This window comes from Solea senegalensis, linkage group LG18, assembly GCF_019176455.1.
Source record: "Solea senegalensis isolate Sse05_10M linkage group LG18, IFAPA_SoseM_1, whole genome shotgun sequence".
NCBI lineage: Eukaryota > Metazoa > Chordata > Actinopteri > Pleuronectiformes > Soleidae > Solea > Solea senegalensis.
In genome coordinates, this window is record NC_058041.1 from 17,790,308 (window position 1) to 17,809,911 (window position 19,604).

At 43.7% G+C, this 19,604-nt stretch overlaps 2 protein-coding genes across 3 annotated transcripts; both read right to left on the bottom strand.

The window, feature by feature from the left end:
- Positions 1-238: 238 nt before the first annotated feature.
- On the bottom strand, positions 239-12,275 carry pgap3 (post-GPI attachment to proteins phospholipase 3). 2 transcript variants are annotated; one of them, XR_006358193.1, is made up of 9 exons: positions 11,823-12,275; positions 8,710-8,807; positions 7,863-8,015; positions 7,689-7,751; positions 7,051-7,112; positions 5,730-5,866; positions 2,781-2,985; positions 735-1,067; positions 239-631 (listed from the first exon to the last, which is right to left on the bottom strand). XR_006358193.1 is itself a non-coding variant. In XM_044013119.1 (8 exons), exons 1-8 carry the CDS (start codon positions 12,031-12,033, stop codon positions 1,004-1,006), a joined length of 993 nt encoding a protein of 330 aa, XP_043869054.1. In that variant the 5' UTR covers positions 12,034-12,275; the 3' UTR covers positions 239-1,003. The 2 variants fall into 2 exon arrangements, 1 of the variants encoding a protein (XP_043869054.1); XM_044013119.1 differs by having other exon boundaries at positions 239-1,067.
- Positions 12,276-13,574: 1,299 nt separating this feature from the next.
- On the bottom strand, positions 13,575-17,571 carry LOC122759673 (myosin regulatory light chain 2, skeletal muscle isoform-like). The gene is made up of 6 exons (XM_044014658.1): positions 17,486-17,571; positions 17,007-17,105; positions 16,140-16,320; positions 15,348-15,426; positions 14,566-14,614; positions 13,575-14,477 (listed from the first exon to the last, which is right to left on the bottom strand). The coding sequence occupies exons 1-6, from the start codon at positions 17,486-17,488 to the stop codon at positions 14,376-14,378; spliced, it is 513 nt and encodes a 170-aa protein (XP_043870593.1). The 5' UTR covers positions 17,489-17,571; the 3' UTR covers positions 13,575-14,375.
- Between the last annotated feature and the right edge of the window lie 2,033 nt (positions 17,572-19,604).

Here is a 19,604-nt window from a genome sequence, read left to right on the forward strand (position 1 = left end):
TCGCCAAGACGCCAAGACGCGACACGCCACACGCACACGCGACACGCACACGACACGCATTACACACACACACACACACACACACAAAGTGCACATATATGGACACTGTGAGATCTGCTCTCAGGTCGTTATGTTGTGTAAGGCATGAACATGGAGTGTTTTACATGATAGTGTGTGTGTGGATATATTGCAACCAAGTCAAAGTAATGAGTGTCAAACCCTCTCTCTTACACACACGCACACACGCACACACAGTTTCTCTGGATCCAGAATTCATTAGAAACTCTTCATGTTCTGTATGTGAAAAAACAACCTGCTTCTACTGCCGAGCTCACACTGAAAGGCAATCCATGTGAATAAAAACAACAACGTCGTCATCATCAGAAACATCAGAGCTTAAAGTGTGGATAGAATAAAGCACACATCGGTCAAACAGAAGAAGACGAATAAAAAACAACACAGGCACAAAAATAAACGTGTGATGGTGAGGACATGAAAACACCGTCAGCTGGAATGACCTCCACACAGAAACCCTGCTTCTCCCGCTCTCTGGATGAATCTGCAGGCACACGCACGCACACATACACACACACACACACGCGACACACGCCACACACACACACACACACACCTACACAGAAGGTTCACCATGGCCCGGATAAAGTGACGTGGTGCCATCTATTGTCATTCATGCAGCGCTCAAGTATGTCACAGTTCTATGATGCTGCTCTCACACACACACACACACACACACACACAGCAACAAGGCAAAGTCAAGTCGATCAAGCATCAATGGTGATAAATTCTCAAGTATAATAATAATAATCAAAAGTCAAAGGAAATAAATAAAGATTTAAAAAGAGGAGACGTGTAGACGAAGGCTGATCTGATGCCATCATGCATGTCATCTGGGAGGCTGAGCTACTTCTGTGTTCTGGTGTCCTGTCGCCCCGATCACAGCGCTGTGATGGTGTAGGCGTGGCGATGAGGTGATAAGCTCCGCCTACTCCACTTTGACACCCATCTTCTCTGTGTTGAGTAAGTAGAGGCTGTCGTCGATCAGGAAACTGGACAGAGAAGAAAGTCAGTGATGATCAACTGTGGACTAACAAACTAACTCTCCTAACCATGTCCATGTCCTAACCATGTCCATGTCCTAACCATGTCCATGTCCTAACCATGTCCATGTCCATGTCCTCACCATGTCAGTCAGCATGTGTCCTGCATGTTTTATAATTCTTCTAATAACAGTTTTCTCTGACATCATCAACATCTAAAATCAATAATATCACTGTAACCTGGCTAGTATATGTATGTGTGAGTGTGTGTGTGTGTGTGTGTGTGTGCGCGAGTGTGCAGTGCCGTACAGCGATTTGTGTTTCTCACGAGCCCTGAGACCTCCTGACGTTGAGGACTCTGGTTTCCACTGACAGACAGCAGGGGGCGTGCACACAGACACAATCCTGCACAGTTCAATGAGCAGGTACCTGCAGTATTTGTGACCTGGGACAAGTCTTTTAAAAGGTGATGAACATAAAGGGGTTTTTCACCCTGTGTGAAATGTGACATCACACATTTTTATTGGAGTTTTTTTGGGGAGAGAGTGACAAGGTTGGTGTAGTGGTTCTCTCTGTGGGTGCATGGGGTTCTCCAGGTTCTCCAGGTTCTCCAGGTTCTCTGGTTTCCTCCCACAGTCCAAAAACAAGCAGCTCTTATTTAGGGCTGCCACGATTAGTTGACTATTAAGATCGTCGTCAACTAATTTAATAGTCGACGTGTTGTGTTTTTTTTTTTAAACTTTGTTTTCTCTCTGCCTTTCTGTCCTTGACACACATGCGCAGCAGTGGTAATCTGGGTCAGCCGTGATGTCACCAGAAGTTATACCAGACGGGCTTTGTGGCATCATGGCTACCCGGCGGCTAGGGAGCTCACAAGTGTGGGAGCATTTTAAGAAAACAAAAGAAAACAGTGTGCAATGCAACATCAGCAAGACACGGCAGCACAACGACGATGAAGAGGGACCGGCGTCTCAGCAAGCTAACTGGCTAGTTAGCTGCTAACATTAGCGTAAACGGAGTGCTAACTTCCTACTTACTCATACGATTTGATTCATTAGCCTTAGCACACATAGTCCATGTGTTTTCTGTAACAGTGTAGTAACAGTGCAGTCACAGTGTAATAACAGTGTAGTAACAGTGTAGTAACAGTGTAATAACAGTGTAGTAACAGTGTAGTAACAGTGTAGTAACAGTCGTGAGCACAAAATGCACTTTTGTTATATTTGAGTCAGTGAGAACAAGACTTTAATAATTCCTACAATGAGCGCCGACCTCATTGTAGTTAAGTAGGCCTATTTATTTTGTGTTGTTTCGGCCAGTGCCTTATCCGTTTACTCAGCTGTTTGTCGCTACAAGCATGTTATTAAAGGTTTAATGAACTACCATCTCAATTCTTCATTTTCAGTTAGCATATATATAACACTTCAAGCTAATGATTGTTATATAAGAGCAGCTGCATGCTGGTGTGATAAACTGTATGTTATACATTCAATTAACGTATGATCCGATTAGTCGACTATCAAGATAATCGTTAAGATAAGCCCTACTGTTATTAGGTAAAAAAGATTGTTATTAGAACTGATGCAGACTACTTGTGCACCAGATCATTTTTAATTGGAAACCACATGTTGATATGAAAATGTAGCAGCATGAATGTAGCCTGACGATCACACACACACACACACACACACAGTGTGTGGTGGGAGGAGTGAGTGTTCTCACCTGTAGAAAAGAACGTGCACAGGAACAGTGCTGAGGTGCCACACGGCATGAGCGTCAAAGACCCAGAGCAGCGGGGGGAAATCCAGCAGCTCCAGCAGGGCCAGACCGTGGAGCAGCAGCACCACCAGAACACACTTCCACCAGTACGGCAGGGTCCGCCGGTTCTGCCAGCACCAACACAGCCACCACAGCAGGTTCACCATGCCTGCACACGACCAGGGACACATGAGGTCAGGGACACATGAGGTCAGGGACACATGAGGGCAGGGACACATGGAGGCAGGGACACATGGAGGGACACATGGGACACATGGAGGCAGGGACACAGGGCAGGGACACATGGAGTCAGGGACACATGGAGTCAGGGACACATGAGGTCAGGGACACATGGAGGCAGGGACATGGAGGCAGGGACACATTAGGTCAGGGACACATTAGGTCAGGGACACATTCAGGGACACACAGGGTCACATGAGGTCAGGGACACATGAGGTCAGGGGACACATGAGGTCAGGGACACATGGAGGCAGGGACACATGGAGGCAGGGACATGAGGTCAGGGACACATGGAGGCAGGGAAACATGGATCAGGGGACACATGGGGTCAGGGACACATGGGGTCAGGGGAGGCAGGGACAGGGACACATGGGGCAGGGACACATGGAGGCAGGGACACATGAGGGACACACACATGGGTCAGGGAGTCAGGGACATGAGGTCAGGGGGGACACATGGGTCAGGGACAGGGTCAGGGACACATGGAGGCAGGGACACATGGAGGCAGGGACACATGGAGGCAGGGACACATGGAGGTCAGGGACACATGGAGTCAGGGACACAGGGACACATGGAGTCAGGGACACATGGGGTCAGGGACACATGGAGGCAGGGACACATGGGGTCAGGGACACATGGGGTCAGGGACACATGGAGGCAGGGACACATGGAGTCAGGGACACATGAGGTCAGGGACACATGGAGGCAGGGACACATGGAGGCAGGGACACATGAGGTCAGGGGGTCAGGGACACATGGGGTCAGGGACACATGGAGGCAGGGACACATGGAGGCAGGGACACATGGAGGCAGGGGAGGCAGGGGGCAGGGACACATGAGGTCAGGGACACATGGAGTCAGGGACACATGGAGTCAGGGACACATGGAGGCAGGGACACATGAGGTCAGGGACACATGGGGTCAGGGGACACATGGAGTCAGGGACACATCAGGGACACATGGGTCAGGGACACATGGGGGGACACATGTCAGGGGACACATGGGGTCAGGGACACATGGGTCAGGGACACATGGGGTCAGGGACACATGGGGTCAGGGACACATGGACATGGAGTCAGGGACACATGGAGTCAGGGACACATGGAGGCAGGGACACATGGAGGCAGGGACACATGGAGGCAGGGACACATGGGGTCAGGGACACATGAGGTCAGGGACACATGGAGGCAGGGACACATGGGTCAGGGACACATGGGGTCAGGGACACATGGGGTCAGGGACACATGGGGTCAGGGACACATGGAGGCAGGGACACATGGAGGCAGGGACACATGGGCAGGGACACATGGAGGCACATGGGACACATGGGGTCAGGGACACATGGAGGCAGGGACACATGGGGTCAGGGACACATGAGGTCAGGGACACATGGAGTCAGGGACACATGGGGTCAGGGGACACATGGAGTCAGGGACACATGGAGGTCAGGGACACATGGAGTCAGGGACACATGGTCAGGGGACACATGGAGTCAGGGACACATGGAGTCAGGGACACATGAGGTCAGGGACACATGGAGGCAGGGACACATGGGGTCAGGACACATGGAGGCAGGGATGGAGTCAGGGACACATGAGGTCAGGGACACATGGAGGCAGGGACACATGGAGGCAGGGACACATGGGGTCAGGGGACACATGGGCAGGGACACATGGGGCAGGGACACATGGAGGCAGGGACACATGGAGGCAGGAGGCAGGGACACATGGAGGCAGGGACACATGAGGTCAGGGACACATGGACACAGGGACACATGGGAGTCAGGGACACATGGAGTCAGGGACACATGGAGGCAGGGACACATGAGGTCAGGACACATGGGGTCAGGGACACATGGAGTCAGGGACACATGGAGTCAGGGACACATGGGGGACACATGGAGCAGGGACACATGGGGTCAGGGACACATGAGGTCAGGGACACATGGGGTCAGGGACACATGGGTCAGGGACACATCAGGGACACATGGGGTCAGGGACACAGGGACACAGGGACACATGGGGTCAGGGACACATGGAGTCAGGGACACATGGAGTCAGGGACACATGAGGTCAGGGACACATGGGGTCAGGGACACATGGAGTCAGGGACACATGAGGTCAGGGACACATGAGGTCAGGGACACATGAGGTCAGGGACACATGGAGTCAGGGACACATGGAGTCAGGGACACATGGGGTCAGGGACACATGGAGTCAGGGACACATGGAGTCAGGGACACATGAGGTCAGGGACACATGGGGTCAGGGACAACATGGGGTCAGGGACACATGAGGTCAGGGACACATGGAGTCAGGGACACATGGAGTCAGGGACACATGAGGTCAGGGACACATGGAGGCAGAGGGAGTGAACGTTTGATGGAATATACACGCACACAGCGTAACAATGTATGTTACGTAACGACAGAACAAACATGGAAATAACTAGAATCACAATGTATCAGGACACACACACATCTCACTTTTAGCAGTACCAGTCAATAACAACACACATAAACAGTGTAGCAACATGTCTACAGTTAAAAATGTGTGCGACATTAATGCTAACAGTAGCAGTGTTTGTATGGCGGCAGCCATCTTGTAATCCTGAACCAGGATCAGGTTCCAGGTTCTGACTACAAATGGAGCGCAGCATGAAGAAGTGCAGTACCGATGCTGACGTTAGCAGCCATGTTGTAGCCATAGTCAAAGCTGACGAAGGTCAAGTAGGACACATGTGACGTAAAGGTCAAGATGAGCAGCACTCCCACCATGCTGGACACACCAGGTCGCCTCAGACCCAGAGTTCTGCAGCAAAGACACGAGTACACGTTTAGTGACATCATCAGGAGTGACGGTGATACCACGGTTTCATCTTTGATCCTGATCCTGATCCTGGTACTAACAATGACACTGACACTGATACTAACACTGACACTGACACTGATACTGGTACTAACACTGACACTGACACCGACACTGGTACCGACACTGGTACCGACACTGGTACTAACACTGACACTGACACTGACACTGATACTGACACTGGTACCGACATTGTGCTGGTACCGACACCGACACTGACACTGATCCGACACTGACACTGACACCGACACTGGTACCTGACACTGACTGATACTGACACTGACACTGGTACTGACACTGACACTGGTACGACACCGGTACTGACACCGGTACCGACACACTGGTACTGATACTGGTACTGGTACTGGTACTGACACTGGTACCGACACTGGTACTGATAATCGGTACTGGTACTGACACTGACACTGGTACCGACACCGGTGGTACTTGATGGTACTGATACTGGTACCGGCACTGGACACTGACGGTACTGACACCGGTACCGACACTGGTACTGACACTGGTACCGATACCGACACCGGTACCGATACTGACACTGGGTACTAACACTGGTACCAACACTGACACTGGTACCGGACTGGTACCGACACTGGTACTGATACTGGTACTGACACGGTACTGGTACTCAACACTGACACTGGTACTAACACTGGTACTAACACTGACACCGATACTTACACGGTACCGACACTGAACACACCCTCACCGACACTGGTACTGAAACTGACAAAAACACTTACACCGACACTGGTACCGACACTGGTACTACCGAAACTGACACTAACACTGGTACTGACACTGGTACTGAAACTGACACTAACACTGGTACTGACACTGGTACTGACACTGGTACTAACACTGGTACTAACACTGGTACTAACACTGACACTAACACTGACACTGACACATGTGCACAAAAAGCACATGTGTGAAATGTGACGTCAAAGATGCAAATAAAAAAAAAAAACTAAAGAAGAAAACAACGTAACTCAGTGCTAAGCCATTCAGTTTCAATCATAATTATGTGACATAGGATCAGATTCAGGTTGTTCAGCAGCCATATTTACAGCTGGTGTCATGTGACCCACATCTGTGTGAGAGCTTACCTGACACAACAAAGGTAGATGGAGTAGAGAATGACTGCTGTGGCACAGAAATAGTCCATTTTCTGAAAAAGATGGAGAGAGAGGAAGCACGATGTTCAGGTACAGGTCAGCTGATGGCATGAGGGTGGTGCTGATTAGTGAAGCTCATTCAAAGACAGTGTTACTGACAGCGTCCACAACACCACTAATCCATGTTTGTTCTGTCGGCCTCGATTGTGTACATCAAGCAATGCAGGCCATCACACAGTAGGTGGATTTCAAGGACCGATGGGAACCGGACAGATCAACATATTTTCACACTTCAGTAGAGATTGCAAAATACTGGGAAAGTTTCACCCAGAACAACATGTTTCCTGCTTTATCTCACAAATAACTACAGTTTAGAAACCACCATCGTGAACATCAGGGATTTGATCTCACTGATTTACTGCATATCAGTTCAAACACTGAAGTCCGAAAATAACACCATTGAACTGAGTGATGGAGGGAGCTGTGGACGTGCTGTGACGTCAAATCACTGATGTTCTTTGGTGCAGTGACAGCAGAATAAACATTTTATCAGGTGTTTTCCTCTCTGTTGTTGATAATATGGCCATGCTTCATACAAGCACACCCTTCAACAGCCCAACAGCCATTACCTCAGTGAGATAGGTGTCCCTGGTGTGAAACACCGTGGACCAGAACCAGGCATTGAGAGAAACCTAATGAGACAGACACACACACAGACACACACACACACAGAGAGAGGCTCTGGTTAAAAAGTCACTACAGTAAATGTATCATTGGTGTTTTATTGTGTGAGTGTGAGTCACCAGAGAGAAGGCGTTGATGGTGTGATACATGGGGCTCTGGCGTGGCACTGTGCTCCGATAGCGCAGCAGCATGAGGAGACAAGCGAGGCCGTTGAGCAGAGAGGCCAGAGCAGACGCAGGCTCCTCAAAACACAGGAAGCGTGCGAACGGCCACTGTGAGACACAATAACACAACATCAGAAACAACACAACATCAGCAATAACACAACATCAGCAAACAACATCAGAAACAACACAACATCCAAGAATAACACAACATCAGAAACAACACAACATCAGCAATAACACAACATCCGCAAACACAACATCAGAAACAACACAACATCGAAACAACACAACATCCAATAACACAACATCAGAAACAACACAACATCAGCAATAACACAACATCAGCAATAACACAACATCAGAAACAACATCAGCAATAACACAACATCAGAAACAACATCAACACAACATCAGAAACAACACAACATCAGCAATAACACAACATCAGAAATAACACAACATCAGAAATAACACAACATCAGAAACAACACAACATCAGCCAAGATTTCACCTATAAATGTCAAAAATAACAATTTACCATTGAAATACATCCAAATTCGTCTCTAATCAACAAAGAATGATGACACTTATTTGAGACACTTCTATACATCTTGGTTGTTTATGTTGTTTCTCTTCATCCCTAACGAGCTGGGACGTAACAGGAAGTATGACAGTTTAAGGGTATCTTCAGAAAGTTTAAGGGAGGAAAGAATTCACATCATCTTCATATTCCAGCAGTTAAGATCAGTGTGATATATACACATTTAGATACACATTAGCCTCAGTGCTAAACACAAACCTTGCCGTGGAACTGTGGGACTCTGTAGCCCTCGGCCTGGTAGAGACCCACAGTGGTCCACATGCACTGATAGCGACAGTCATCGCGACACGTCCACCCTGAAACACACAGAGAGGAAAGTCAGGTCAAGTCTGACACCATTACACGTACATGACAGAGAAAAACACAAAGACACTTGCTTTGGAAAAACTGTATCAGGAGATTTGACACACAAAAACACTACACTACAAGCAAAGGAATAATGTTTTAAAAGTCCTCCTATACAGCGGCTAAATAACCATTTCAACAGGCAACAGATTTTGAATCTAACAGGGCTGAAAAAGACAGGGGGGGACCAGTCTAAGACGTGACAATTACTGCTTGAGTCTGCAATACCTAAAGATATTTGTGCTGCTTTATGTTACAATTGCAATCTTTTGGTTTTCACTTTGTAAAGTTTTTTCTACAAAGTTGTTTTTCCACTAAACCTAGTGGCAACCCAACCAAGCCTTTATGGGGCCCTCAGCAGAATGTAGCCATTGATTGACTGTTATTGATACAAATGTAACATTGATGATAGTTGTGTTATTTACACCAAACCTGTGTCACTTAAGTTCTTTAACGTTAGAATAGTGAAATCACAAAAGTGTCCTTGTATTCATTTACACTTTCATATTCAAAGTGAAGTGTGTTGATCCTGATCTTGAATAACTAAACTAACTAGACTCAGAACAGATGTGCAAATGTGCACTAAATGAGCACATCTTCAAATAACATCAGCTCAACACTAATAAGCTGAAGATATTTTAATATCTCTTAAGATATATTTCAATATATCTATATATCTTAAGATATCTAGATTTCTTTCATATGTTGAAATGTTTTTTTGGGGTCAGTCCCTCATGCCTGTGTCTGGTGCTGCCTCAGAGAACATCAGTGACACCATAGCACACTAATCCACTGCTGTTTGCACCTGTACATTCAAATCAAATCCTTCATTTGGAATGAACTACATGACATAAACTTACAAATCTAATGTTTGTGCACAAGGGTGAATTTACAAACTTTAGTTACCAGATGGAAAAGGCTGACTAACGGCAGAAAACACAGTCGTGTTTTCAGAGAGAGTCTGTGAGTGGCTCTGACACACCAGGGGCCACACCAGGGGCCACACCAGGGGCCACACCAGGGGCCACACCATGCACTCACTGCTGGCTATGTGTCAGTAATTCACACATCTACATTACAAAAAAAAAAGCCTTTAAATCAGGGTTGACAAACATGCAGCCCGCGGGCCAGAGCCGGCCCACCAGAGGGTCCAATCTGGCCCACAGGATGAATTTGTTATGAATGAGAATCTAATCATAACATGAAATACTATATTTTTTACTTCCAGATACCTGTGACTAAATGTTTGTGCCTTTATAGATCCACTGTGATGCAACTTATGCATAATATTGTTGAAATTGCACATATTTTTCTCAAGAAATTTCACGTTTTGCGAAAAAATGACTTCATTAAATGTGAAACAAAGGATGAATCGATTATTAATCAATTACTAAATTAATCTACAACTATTTTGATGATTGAGTAATCATTTTGAAGTTTTTTTCATGATTAAAACTAGATTATTTAAGCTTCTTAAATGTGAGTATTTTCTTCATTTCTTTGCTCTGAATAACAAAGAAATCATTAAATGTCAGTCATTTTGGTTTGAGAACATCATCATGTCCAGGTTTGATGAACACTGATCAACATTTTTTAAAGTTTTCTGATACTTTATGGACCAAACGATGAATCGAGAAAATAATTGAGAGATTAATCTATTATGAAAATAATCTAAAATGAACATTAATATGATATTTGACTTGTGTTTGTGGGGAAGATATTTAAATGAGTCTTGTTGACGAGTATCAGAGAGTATCAGAGTAGTTTATCAGTGACAGACTAACCTGTTAAACCTGAAACTTCACTACACATTATTAACATTACAGTTTCATCAGCGGTCAGCCTCTCTGTGGTGCTGTGATGGTCGTGATGACGACAGTTGGGTTCGTTTCTTTGTGACAAGCCTGAAAAACTGGCTTCCAGCTTTCAAGGCTGTTTCAGGTTAGACAGCAGCACGTTTCACTGAGCTGAATAAAGGCTGTGATATTTTAACTGACTAGTATTAATAAATACTAGCTTATTCATCTGTTTAATTGATCATTTGTTTCGACTTTTGTCAAAAGTGGAAAATGATGATGTTCTCCAAAAATGATTCAGTTTTAATGATTTCTTTGTTATACGGAAACAACAATTATTAATTCTTAGTCTTAACATGCTTTCTGTTTTTTCAGCGAGAATATCTCCATTAAATTATTAAAAGACATTTGTTTTATTTAGAGTTTTTGCACATTACGTAAAAGGAAAATCAATATAGATACGGCATTGTGCAGGGGAGTTAGAAGCCAAAAAAAGCTTCTAAAGATAATAATAAGAAAATAAAAATTTAAAACAACAACCAAGACATATGAGAATATCATCATTTTGAGTTTTCGGAAATACAGATCAACAGATTTAAATGTTTTCTGACATCAGATTGACCGAACTAGTATCAATTAATCGAGAAAATAATCCACAGATGAACTGATTAAGTAAATAATCGTTAGTTGCAGCTCTAGATGAATTTAGTCATCGCTACAGGACACAGTTACAGACTCACTAACGTTCTTCCAGCAGCATGGGCTACAGCAGGTCTAACAGGAACATACAGATGTCTCTTATTTCATAGGAACATTCATGGCCACTTTATTAGGTACACTAGTTCCACTGCTTGTTCACACAATGGCAGCAACTCAACGTGTTTAGTCATGTAGACACAGTCAAGACAAGTAACTTTGAACATGAAATGATTTTTGTTTTATTTCTTACAAACTGCTCAATGTTCAGAATCAACGACCACACGTCAGTTTAATAATAACTTAAATATAACTTCTGGTTGTCATGACAGTACTGTGAGTGTGCACTGAAGAACTCAATAACGTACTATTAAACTATTACTAAACTATCACGGCTGTCAGTCTATGATGATGGGCCTCAAACCTCAGAGCAGTTTCTGCACTGTGCTAACCAGCTAAGTTAGCGTCACTCACCTGTCAGCGCCATGTAATGCGGCTGGGCAGACTCGAAGCCTCGTAGCCGAGCTCCGGTGCAGTTAGTCCGGACACATAGCTTCACGCAGTCCCGGTAGACCGGCTCCTTGTCGCCCTGAGAGCCCTGTACTGTGGTCAGTGACAGCCAGAGCAGGACGAAGGCGGCGGCCGGAGCACTGACAGATGTGCGGCGGGGGGAAAGTGACGCCATGCTGCTGCTGTTGTTGCTGCTGCTGCTGCCGCCGCCGCCGCCGCTGCTACTACTGCTGCTGCTGCCGCTGGCTCTCTGCCCGTCACGACTACAAAGGCACGGCGGGACCACAGCTTCCACAGCCGACGTCACTCATCACCACAAAGCCATGTTTGTGACAACAAAGCGGCCCTGTAGTGCTTTACAGTGACGGTGTATTGCTTCTCTGCCCCCGGGCGGCGTCAAGCTCCAGGTTCACACACTCACCGTTTGTGTTTACGAAATAAAAGAGAAATGTTCCTGTGGTCGGCGAACCTGTTAGTCCACATATGATGTGTGCTTTTATTTTGAAGGCAGAATGTTTCTTTACGGGCAGTTTTACATCCTGTTTTGGGTGGTAACGTCACTGGGTCGCTTAATAACTGGTTAGAAAAACATAATTAGAATCTACTGCTACTACTTAAAAATATATTATATTAATATGGAATAATAACAATAATAGTAATAATACTCGTAGTAAGAACAATAATAATACTGATAATAATAATAACAACAATAATAATAATCATCATATGCTGTTTTTGTTCTATTACTATAAAATAGGGTCACACGGTGATATAGTGGTTAGCACTCTCGCCTTGCAGCGAGAAGACCCGGGTTCGGTTGGAACAAGGGCCTTTCTGCATGGAGTTTGCATGTTCTCCCTGTGTGCGCGTGGGTTCTCTCCGGGTTCTCTGGCTTCCTCCCACAGCACTCTAAATTGACCATAAGAGTGAATGGTTGTTTGTCTCTATCTGTGTGTGTGTGGCCCTGCGATGGACTGGCCAACTGTCCAGGGTGTACCCCGCCTATCGCCCCATGGAGCTGATCCTCTGGTGGAGGATAAAGCGGTAGATGATGACTGATGAAGGTTTTCAACATTTCAACTTACTGATGGTGGCAGCAGTGGATCAACAACCCCTGTGTGCTGTGATGTAAATGTTATTAAATAAAATGTATGGACTCTGGTGTGAACGGTTTACAGAATTCAGTTTCCACCATGAAAACACTAACGATGAGTTCAGATGGTAAACACCATCTGAACTCATTGTTAGTCACATTAAACATATTCTGCGTAGTCTGCGTGCTGGTCCTAATCCCAGATAAATGGAAGGTCAAATCAAATATGTGGATTGCTATCAGGTGATCTGCTGTGGAGATGTCATAGATTTAAACTGGATTTTTATAAGGTCAAGGTCTCACAGTACAGTCGTCAGTGCCGATTATCAATTATCAATATCAATTAAAGTTACGTGGTTTTGATCAGTGCTCATCCAAAGCAATTGATACAAACATCATATCATGTGTATTTATACTGCACTTCTCTAGTCTTGATGACTGATAAAAACTACTTTTGCCATTCACCCATTCACATGCTGTCAACACAGCTGTCAGGAGCCAGGAATCAACCCACAACCTTCCAGTTGTACCACTGATCCACCGCCAGCCCACATGCGTCCTCATACACATTCATATGCTTTCACCCACATCTGCTCACACTTAAACCAACAGCCACAACGTTATATGAAAGGTAACAGATTTTATTGTTGCTTCTTATTTGTTACAGTAGAGAAACAAAGTCCCAGTCAGTGAGGAGGAGGAGGAAGAAGAAGATGGCTTACTTCTGTTTATTTCTTTCCTGCCTCCCACTCACACACAGCCTCACTTTCCTCTTCATCGCTGAGTTTCAAAAGAGTCAGAGTAGAAACTATTGTAGTCCAGTTCTGCCACTCTTTCACTCCTCTGTGAGACTCACTCTGGCTCAGGCTGACACTGACAGACCCTCATCCAGGGTCAGGCTGCTTACTTGTTTCAAGCAAGTGACTGTGCATGCACCCAAGACTGCATCTGCACACACACACACATGTGCGCGCTGCATGGTGGCGTGATGCACACACACACACACACACGCGTGCTGCATGGTGGCGTGATGCACACACTGTCAGCCTCAGCACAGAAGCACAGAATGAGTGATGGACGGAAGAGGAGCAGGAAGATGAAGAAGAAGAAGAAGCAGGGAGGGAGATAGAGAGAGTGTTTCAGTGTCACAGGATTATTATTTTTTTTCTTTATTGAAGATAATCCCATGTTCCCCTGCTGTTTCCTACTCACACACACACACACACACACACGCTCCCACAGCCTTCAGTCCTCTCACTGAGGAAAGGAGACAAGTCTTTTTTTCATGTGAGCTGGCAAACAGAGAGAATGAGCCGGGGAGCGAGAGTGTGTGAGGAAGTCATGGTGCTGGAGAAGATGGGGGTGTGGTCTAATGGATCTGAACGGAGGTAGAGGTATTGAAGAGAGACGGGGGCGGGGCGGTTTTACTCCTCCTTGTCCTCTCCGTGTGTGATGACGTAGCAGATGTTCTTGTAGTCCACATTGCCAGCCACATCAGGGGGGAAAGCAGCCCACAGGTTGGTCATCTGCAGAGGAAGAGGAGGGGTTTAAAGAATGGACTTGTCACCCTGATTGATTGACAGATGATCTGTGGGACTAAGGCTCGTCGCTCACCTCCTCGGCGGTGAACCTGTCGCACTGGGTGGTCAGCAGCTCCTCAAGGCTGCGGAGAATAATGAAGAGACATGAATAAAAGATGCTTTTAACTTTACTTTTAACGTATAATGTTTTACAGATTCATTGTTCAACCACGACATGTTCAAATCTACCCAGAGTTGTGAGGCACATGTGTGAGGTCACACCAAACACTGTCAGTTTTACTGATTGTCCCTTTACTTGTTTTGTTGTAGTAAAAATGGTGTATAGCAATAAATAGATGCATTATAAATAAATAAATGTAGTGTATAGCAATAAATAGATGCATTATAAATAAATAAATGTAGTGTATAGCAATAAATAGATGCATTATAAATAAATAAATGTAGTGTATAGCAATAAATAGATGCATTATAAATAAATAAATGTAGTGTATAGCAATAAATAGATGCATTATAAATAAATAAATGTAGTGTATAGCAATAAATAGATGCATTATAAATAAATAAATGTAGTGTATAGCAATAAATAGATGCATTATAAATAAATAAATGTAGTTTAGAGTATTAAACTGGTCAAATGTTCTATTTACTCTTATTTTCTCACTTAAATATTCATTATTCATTTTCATGGTATTGTTTTGTATTGTTAAGTTCAGGACACATCCTCAATAGTAATACTGGATCATTATTATATAATGTAAGACTTATTGAAGTCAGGAGGTCAAAAAATAACCCCACAGTCCCTGAACAGTGTTTGATGAGAAAGTTAAAAATATATCAGTAAATAAAAGCTCTTACAATTCCTTCTTGATGAAGCCGGTGGCCTCAGGGTCCAAGACCTTGAAAGCACTCACGATGACGTCCTCGGGGTCAGCACCTGCAAAAGAAAGTGAACCATGAATTTAAGATAATAATAATAATAATAATAATAATAATAATAATAATAATAATAATAATAATAATGTAATAATAATGATAATAATAATAATAATAATAATAATAATGTAATAATAATAATAATTGTAATAATAACAACAATAATAATAATAATAATAATAATAATAATAATGATAATAACAACAACAATAATAATAATAATAATAATGTAATAATAATGATAATAACAATAATAATAATAATAATAATAATAATAATGTAATAATAATAATAATAATAATAATGTAATAATAATAATAATTGTAATAATAACAACAACAATAATGATAATAACAATAATAATAGTAATAATAATAACAACAATAATAATGATAATAATACATTTATATCAAGTATTTATGTGAATTGTATTTGTAAAAAAAAGGTAAATGTTCTTATTATTTTTATTATTTATTATTATTATTATTATTTATTAAATATAAAATAGGACGTGGCCCCCTGGTGGGTCTTGAGAGGTCATTGAAAACAACATAAAAATTCAAATTTTCCACCAATGAACGGAATTATTATTATTATGGTTATTATTATGGTTATTATTATTCTTATTATTCTTATTATCAATAATATATTTGCCAGTGCTAAAACCTGTAAAACAAACTCTTCAGAATTTAAAAGTTTAAAAAGTCATCACACCCTTCAGCTTCTCGCCGAACATGGTCAGGAAGACGGTGAAGTTGATGGGGCCGCTGGCCTCCTTGACCATGGCCTCCAGCTCCTCATTCTTCACATTCAGCTGGCCCATGGTGGCCAGCACGTCTCTGAGGTCGTCCTTGCTGATGATGCCATCTCTGTTCTGGTCGATGATTGTGAAAGCCTGCCAGGAAACAGTGAGAGCAGACGGTAAAAGAAAAGCCTTCTCACAGGTTCCTGTCACAAAGCGTGGAAATGTGGAGCTGAGATCCACTTGACAGTCGCAGTGAGGACAGCACCAGTGAAACCAAAGATGGCATTGGGAACCTTTTGGGACCTGGCAGCTGGTGGACCACTTGTCTTTCTAAGGTGTTAAAATGGTCTCGGAATGTGAGACAAGCCCCTTGTGACATTTAAGGAGCAGCTATTGATTACAGCTGTCACACCGCCCCCACCCGCCTTCTGTTTGCCTCATGACTAAATCTTCTGACCATGTCCTCAATGTTCTGTCACCTTCTGAATCCTTTTATTAGCCTCTTGTATGTTGACCTGTGTGAACCCTCAGTGATGCACAACAACATCATATAACAGCCTTTATTTCTTAATCCTCATACTTATTTCTGGACATGTCGACTCTACATCGACACAATGTTCTTGTTTTTTTCTCAGCATCTTTCTGTTCCGCAGCTGTTGGGCAACATTCCAGTGCGGTCACAGAGAGAAGGATTTAGTGAGCTACCACAGGCTGCTGTCATCAGGAACTGTCCTGTCACAGTGATGAGGACGTTCTCTAACATCTCTGAGGTCATCACTGTGTCTTCATCTGGCCCATAAACCAGTGTCTCTGTACTGTGATAAAGAAGCCGTTACCTCCTTGTACTCCTGGATCTGGCTCTGCTCAAACATGGAGAACACGTTGGAGGATCCACCCTCGCCCTGCTGCTGCCTCCTCTTGGCCTTCTTGGGTGCCTGGAGGAAGGATGAAGGGGTAAAACACACGGCAGCAAAAACAAAATCACCACAAAACTGTCCTAACAAATGATGTGGAGGGTTTTTCTCCATGTTTTCCAAAAACAAGGACACAAGAAGTGTAACATTTAAAATCCAAAATGATAAAAAACTGAAAATCTGAAAACAGATAATTCTTCTGATTGTGATTTTTTTTGTCTTAAACTTGGGGGACAACAATGATGAGACTGGATCCACATCCACAGATTTGTGAAGCTGAACCTCAACAGTTTCACTTTGTGTGATGATGAAAATCTAGACACATCAAAGGCATCAGTCCTGGATCTGGATTGGTTTTGGATCCACAGAGACCACAGCCACACACACACACACACACTCACCATCTCTCAAGATTTGTTGGGTTGTTGTTGTTGTTGGTCAAGAAGAGAAGCCTACGCCAAGCCGATGTGACTGACATGTAAGCATTGGACCCATGGGGCCTTATATACGAGCCCACGGCGGGCTAACTTTAGCCACGACATCAGGTTTGGCAGGAAAACAGAGCTGAGGGAAAGTAAGAGGAAAAGGGCGGAGCGAGGAGGTGGCAGGGCGGATCGACTTACCAACGCTCCAAAATAGGCCGCAGGACTCTTGGAATGAGGTGAATTCAATGCCAACACAGGAATTGGTGTCTACTGGAGACTAATACGGTTCTCCTGCTCTTGTGTGTTTTCATGGTGGTGGTCTTTCCTCTGACCACATTCATTAACAGCATTAACGTCACCACGGCGATGACACGTATTAGCAGTGAACATATCGTGAAGTCGTCACCTGTTTAGATTAGGTTCAGGTTTGTGTTGGCCTGCAGGGTTTATGAACACTCATGGATCTGATGAGCTTTGGTCTCGCTCCAGTAATGACACACGACTACAAGCAGTGACCTTGCATCAATGAGAATGTGAAACACACACACACACACACAAGTGGTGACTCATGCGTGCCTCGTTATTATTGTGACTGAATAAAGAAGATAGAGAAGGCTGGTTAAGTTAAGTTTGAAGGAAATGAAGAACTTCCACACACAAGTGCTTTTGTTCATGATTACATTTGAGGGCAGAGGTTTCCAAAGTCTTGGTCGGGGCCCACAGATGGTTCGTGGGAGATTTGTTTTGGGTCGTCATGCTAATTCTTACATATATGTATATATATATATATATATATATATATATATATATATATATATATATATATGTCAAAATGTCAAAATGTCAAAATTCAGTGTGTCATTTTTAAAATATGATGAGAATGACCACATGTAAGGATGAGAACTTCCAAGATATAAACAGAATGATTGCATTCCATTTTTAATTGGACTAGAACACTGAACAGTCAAAAATAAAACATTTAAACCAGTGTTTTACAAACTTTTTTTGATGACAACCAACTTTTTAAAGACGGCAAACTAGTGTGAACCAAATCACAATCTAAATCTGTGCATCATTTATGATTTGCAGCCATATCTGTAGCACCTAACTATAACAACAATAATAATAATAAAAACTTCCAGGTGTCTGGTATATGAATACCAACTTTGGGGACCCCCCCAGAAAATATCCCTCCACTGATTTGTGGGTCCCGACCCAGAGTTTGGGATTTGATTCAAACTGTATCCCAGTCACTTTGTTCCAATTGTTCAGACCTGTGCAGATGACTGGAGCAGCTTTTCCACCATGGATACACTAATTTTGGACGCTCCTGCTGGTTCCCAGTATAGTTGCTTTAGAATAGGAGGACAGTTGCCCACCCACCAAACTCCATATATGAGCTACATATAGGCTGCCATCAATCACAGCCCTGTGTGTGGATCCACTCAAACTGCCACTTCTGCATTTCAGTCACTAAACACGAGCTGGTTTTTCTGAAAGGGCAAACGTGTCTATGGCTGTTTGGTGACTGTTGTTTACACATATGATCACAACTATAATGTAGTTTGCATTGAAACAATCAGATGAGAAATGAGGGATAAGGAGACCAAGCTGTGTCCAAAGAGCATAAAAACAAGACAGCTGTAGTGACTGAAATAGCTCCGTCACCCCCGCCATTCTCTTTCTCAGCCATTTTCTATATTCAAGTCTTCTGATGTCCTGTTTTTACACACAGTCCTCAGCCTAACCCGGCTTTCAGCTGTAATCTACACACGTTCACGACATCAACAATGTCACATTAATGACAAATGTAAACTCAATGCTTACATGTCATGTCGAGACAAAATGTCTGAGAGACCGAAATCTTTTTAAAAATACAGTCATTATGAAATGCTTTTGTATGTTTTTCACACATCAGTGAAATATATACTACACAAACTAACACAGCATGTATGGATGCCCTAAAGTAAACCTAACATCACCTGTGACTGTAGGTAAAGTAAACCTAACATCACCTGTGACTGTAGCTAAAGTAAACCTAACATCAGTGCTGTAGGTAAAGTAATAACATCACCTGCTTGACTGTAGCTAACAT

Bases quoted from the DNA above. Each gene is read 5' to 3' on its own strand.
- pgap3 (XM_044013119.1), bottom strand. From the start codon at position 12,033: ATGGCGTCACTTTCCCCCCGCCGCACATCTGTCAGTGCTCCGGCCGCC. The intron at 7,113-7,688 runs GTAATGGCTGTT...CATCTTTTTCAG, and splicing joins GGGACACCTATCTCACTGAG to AAAATGGACTATTTCTGTGC. The intron at 5,867-7,050 runs GTAAGCTCTCAC...TCTTTGCTGCAG, and splicing joins ATCTACCTTTGTTGTGTCAG to AACTCTGGGTCTGAGGCGAC.
- LOC122759673 (XM_044014658.1), bottom strand. The intron at 14,615-15,347 runs GTAAGAGCTTTT...TATTCTCCGCAG, and splicing joins GGCTTCATCAAGAAGGAATT to CCTTGAGGAGCTGCTGACCA. The intron at 14,478-14,565 runs GTGAGCGACGAG...CTTCCTCTGCAG, and splicing joins ACAGGTTCACCGCCGAGGAG to ATGACCAACCTGTGGGCTGC.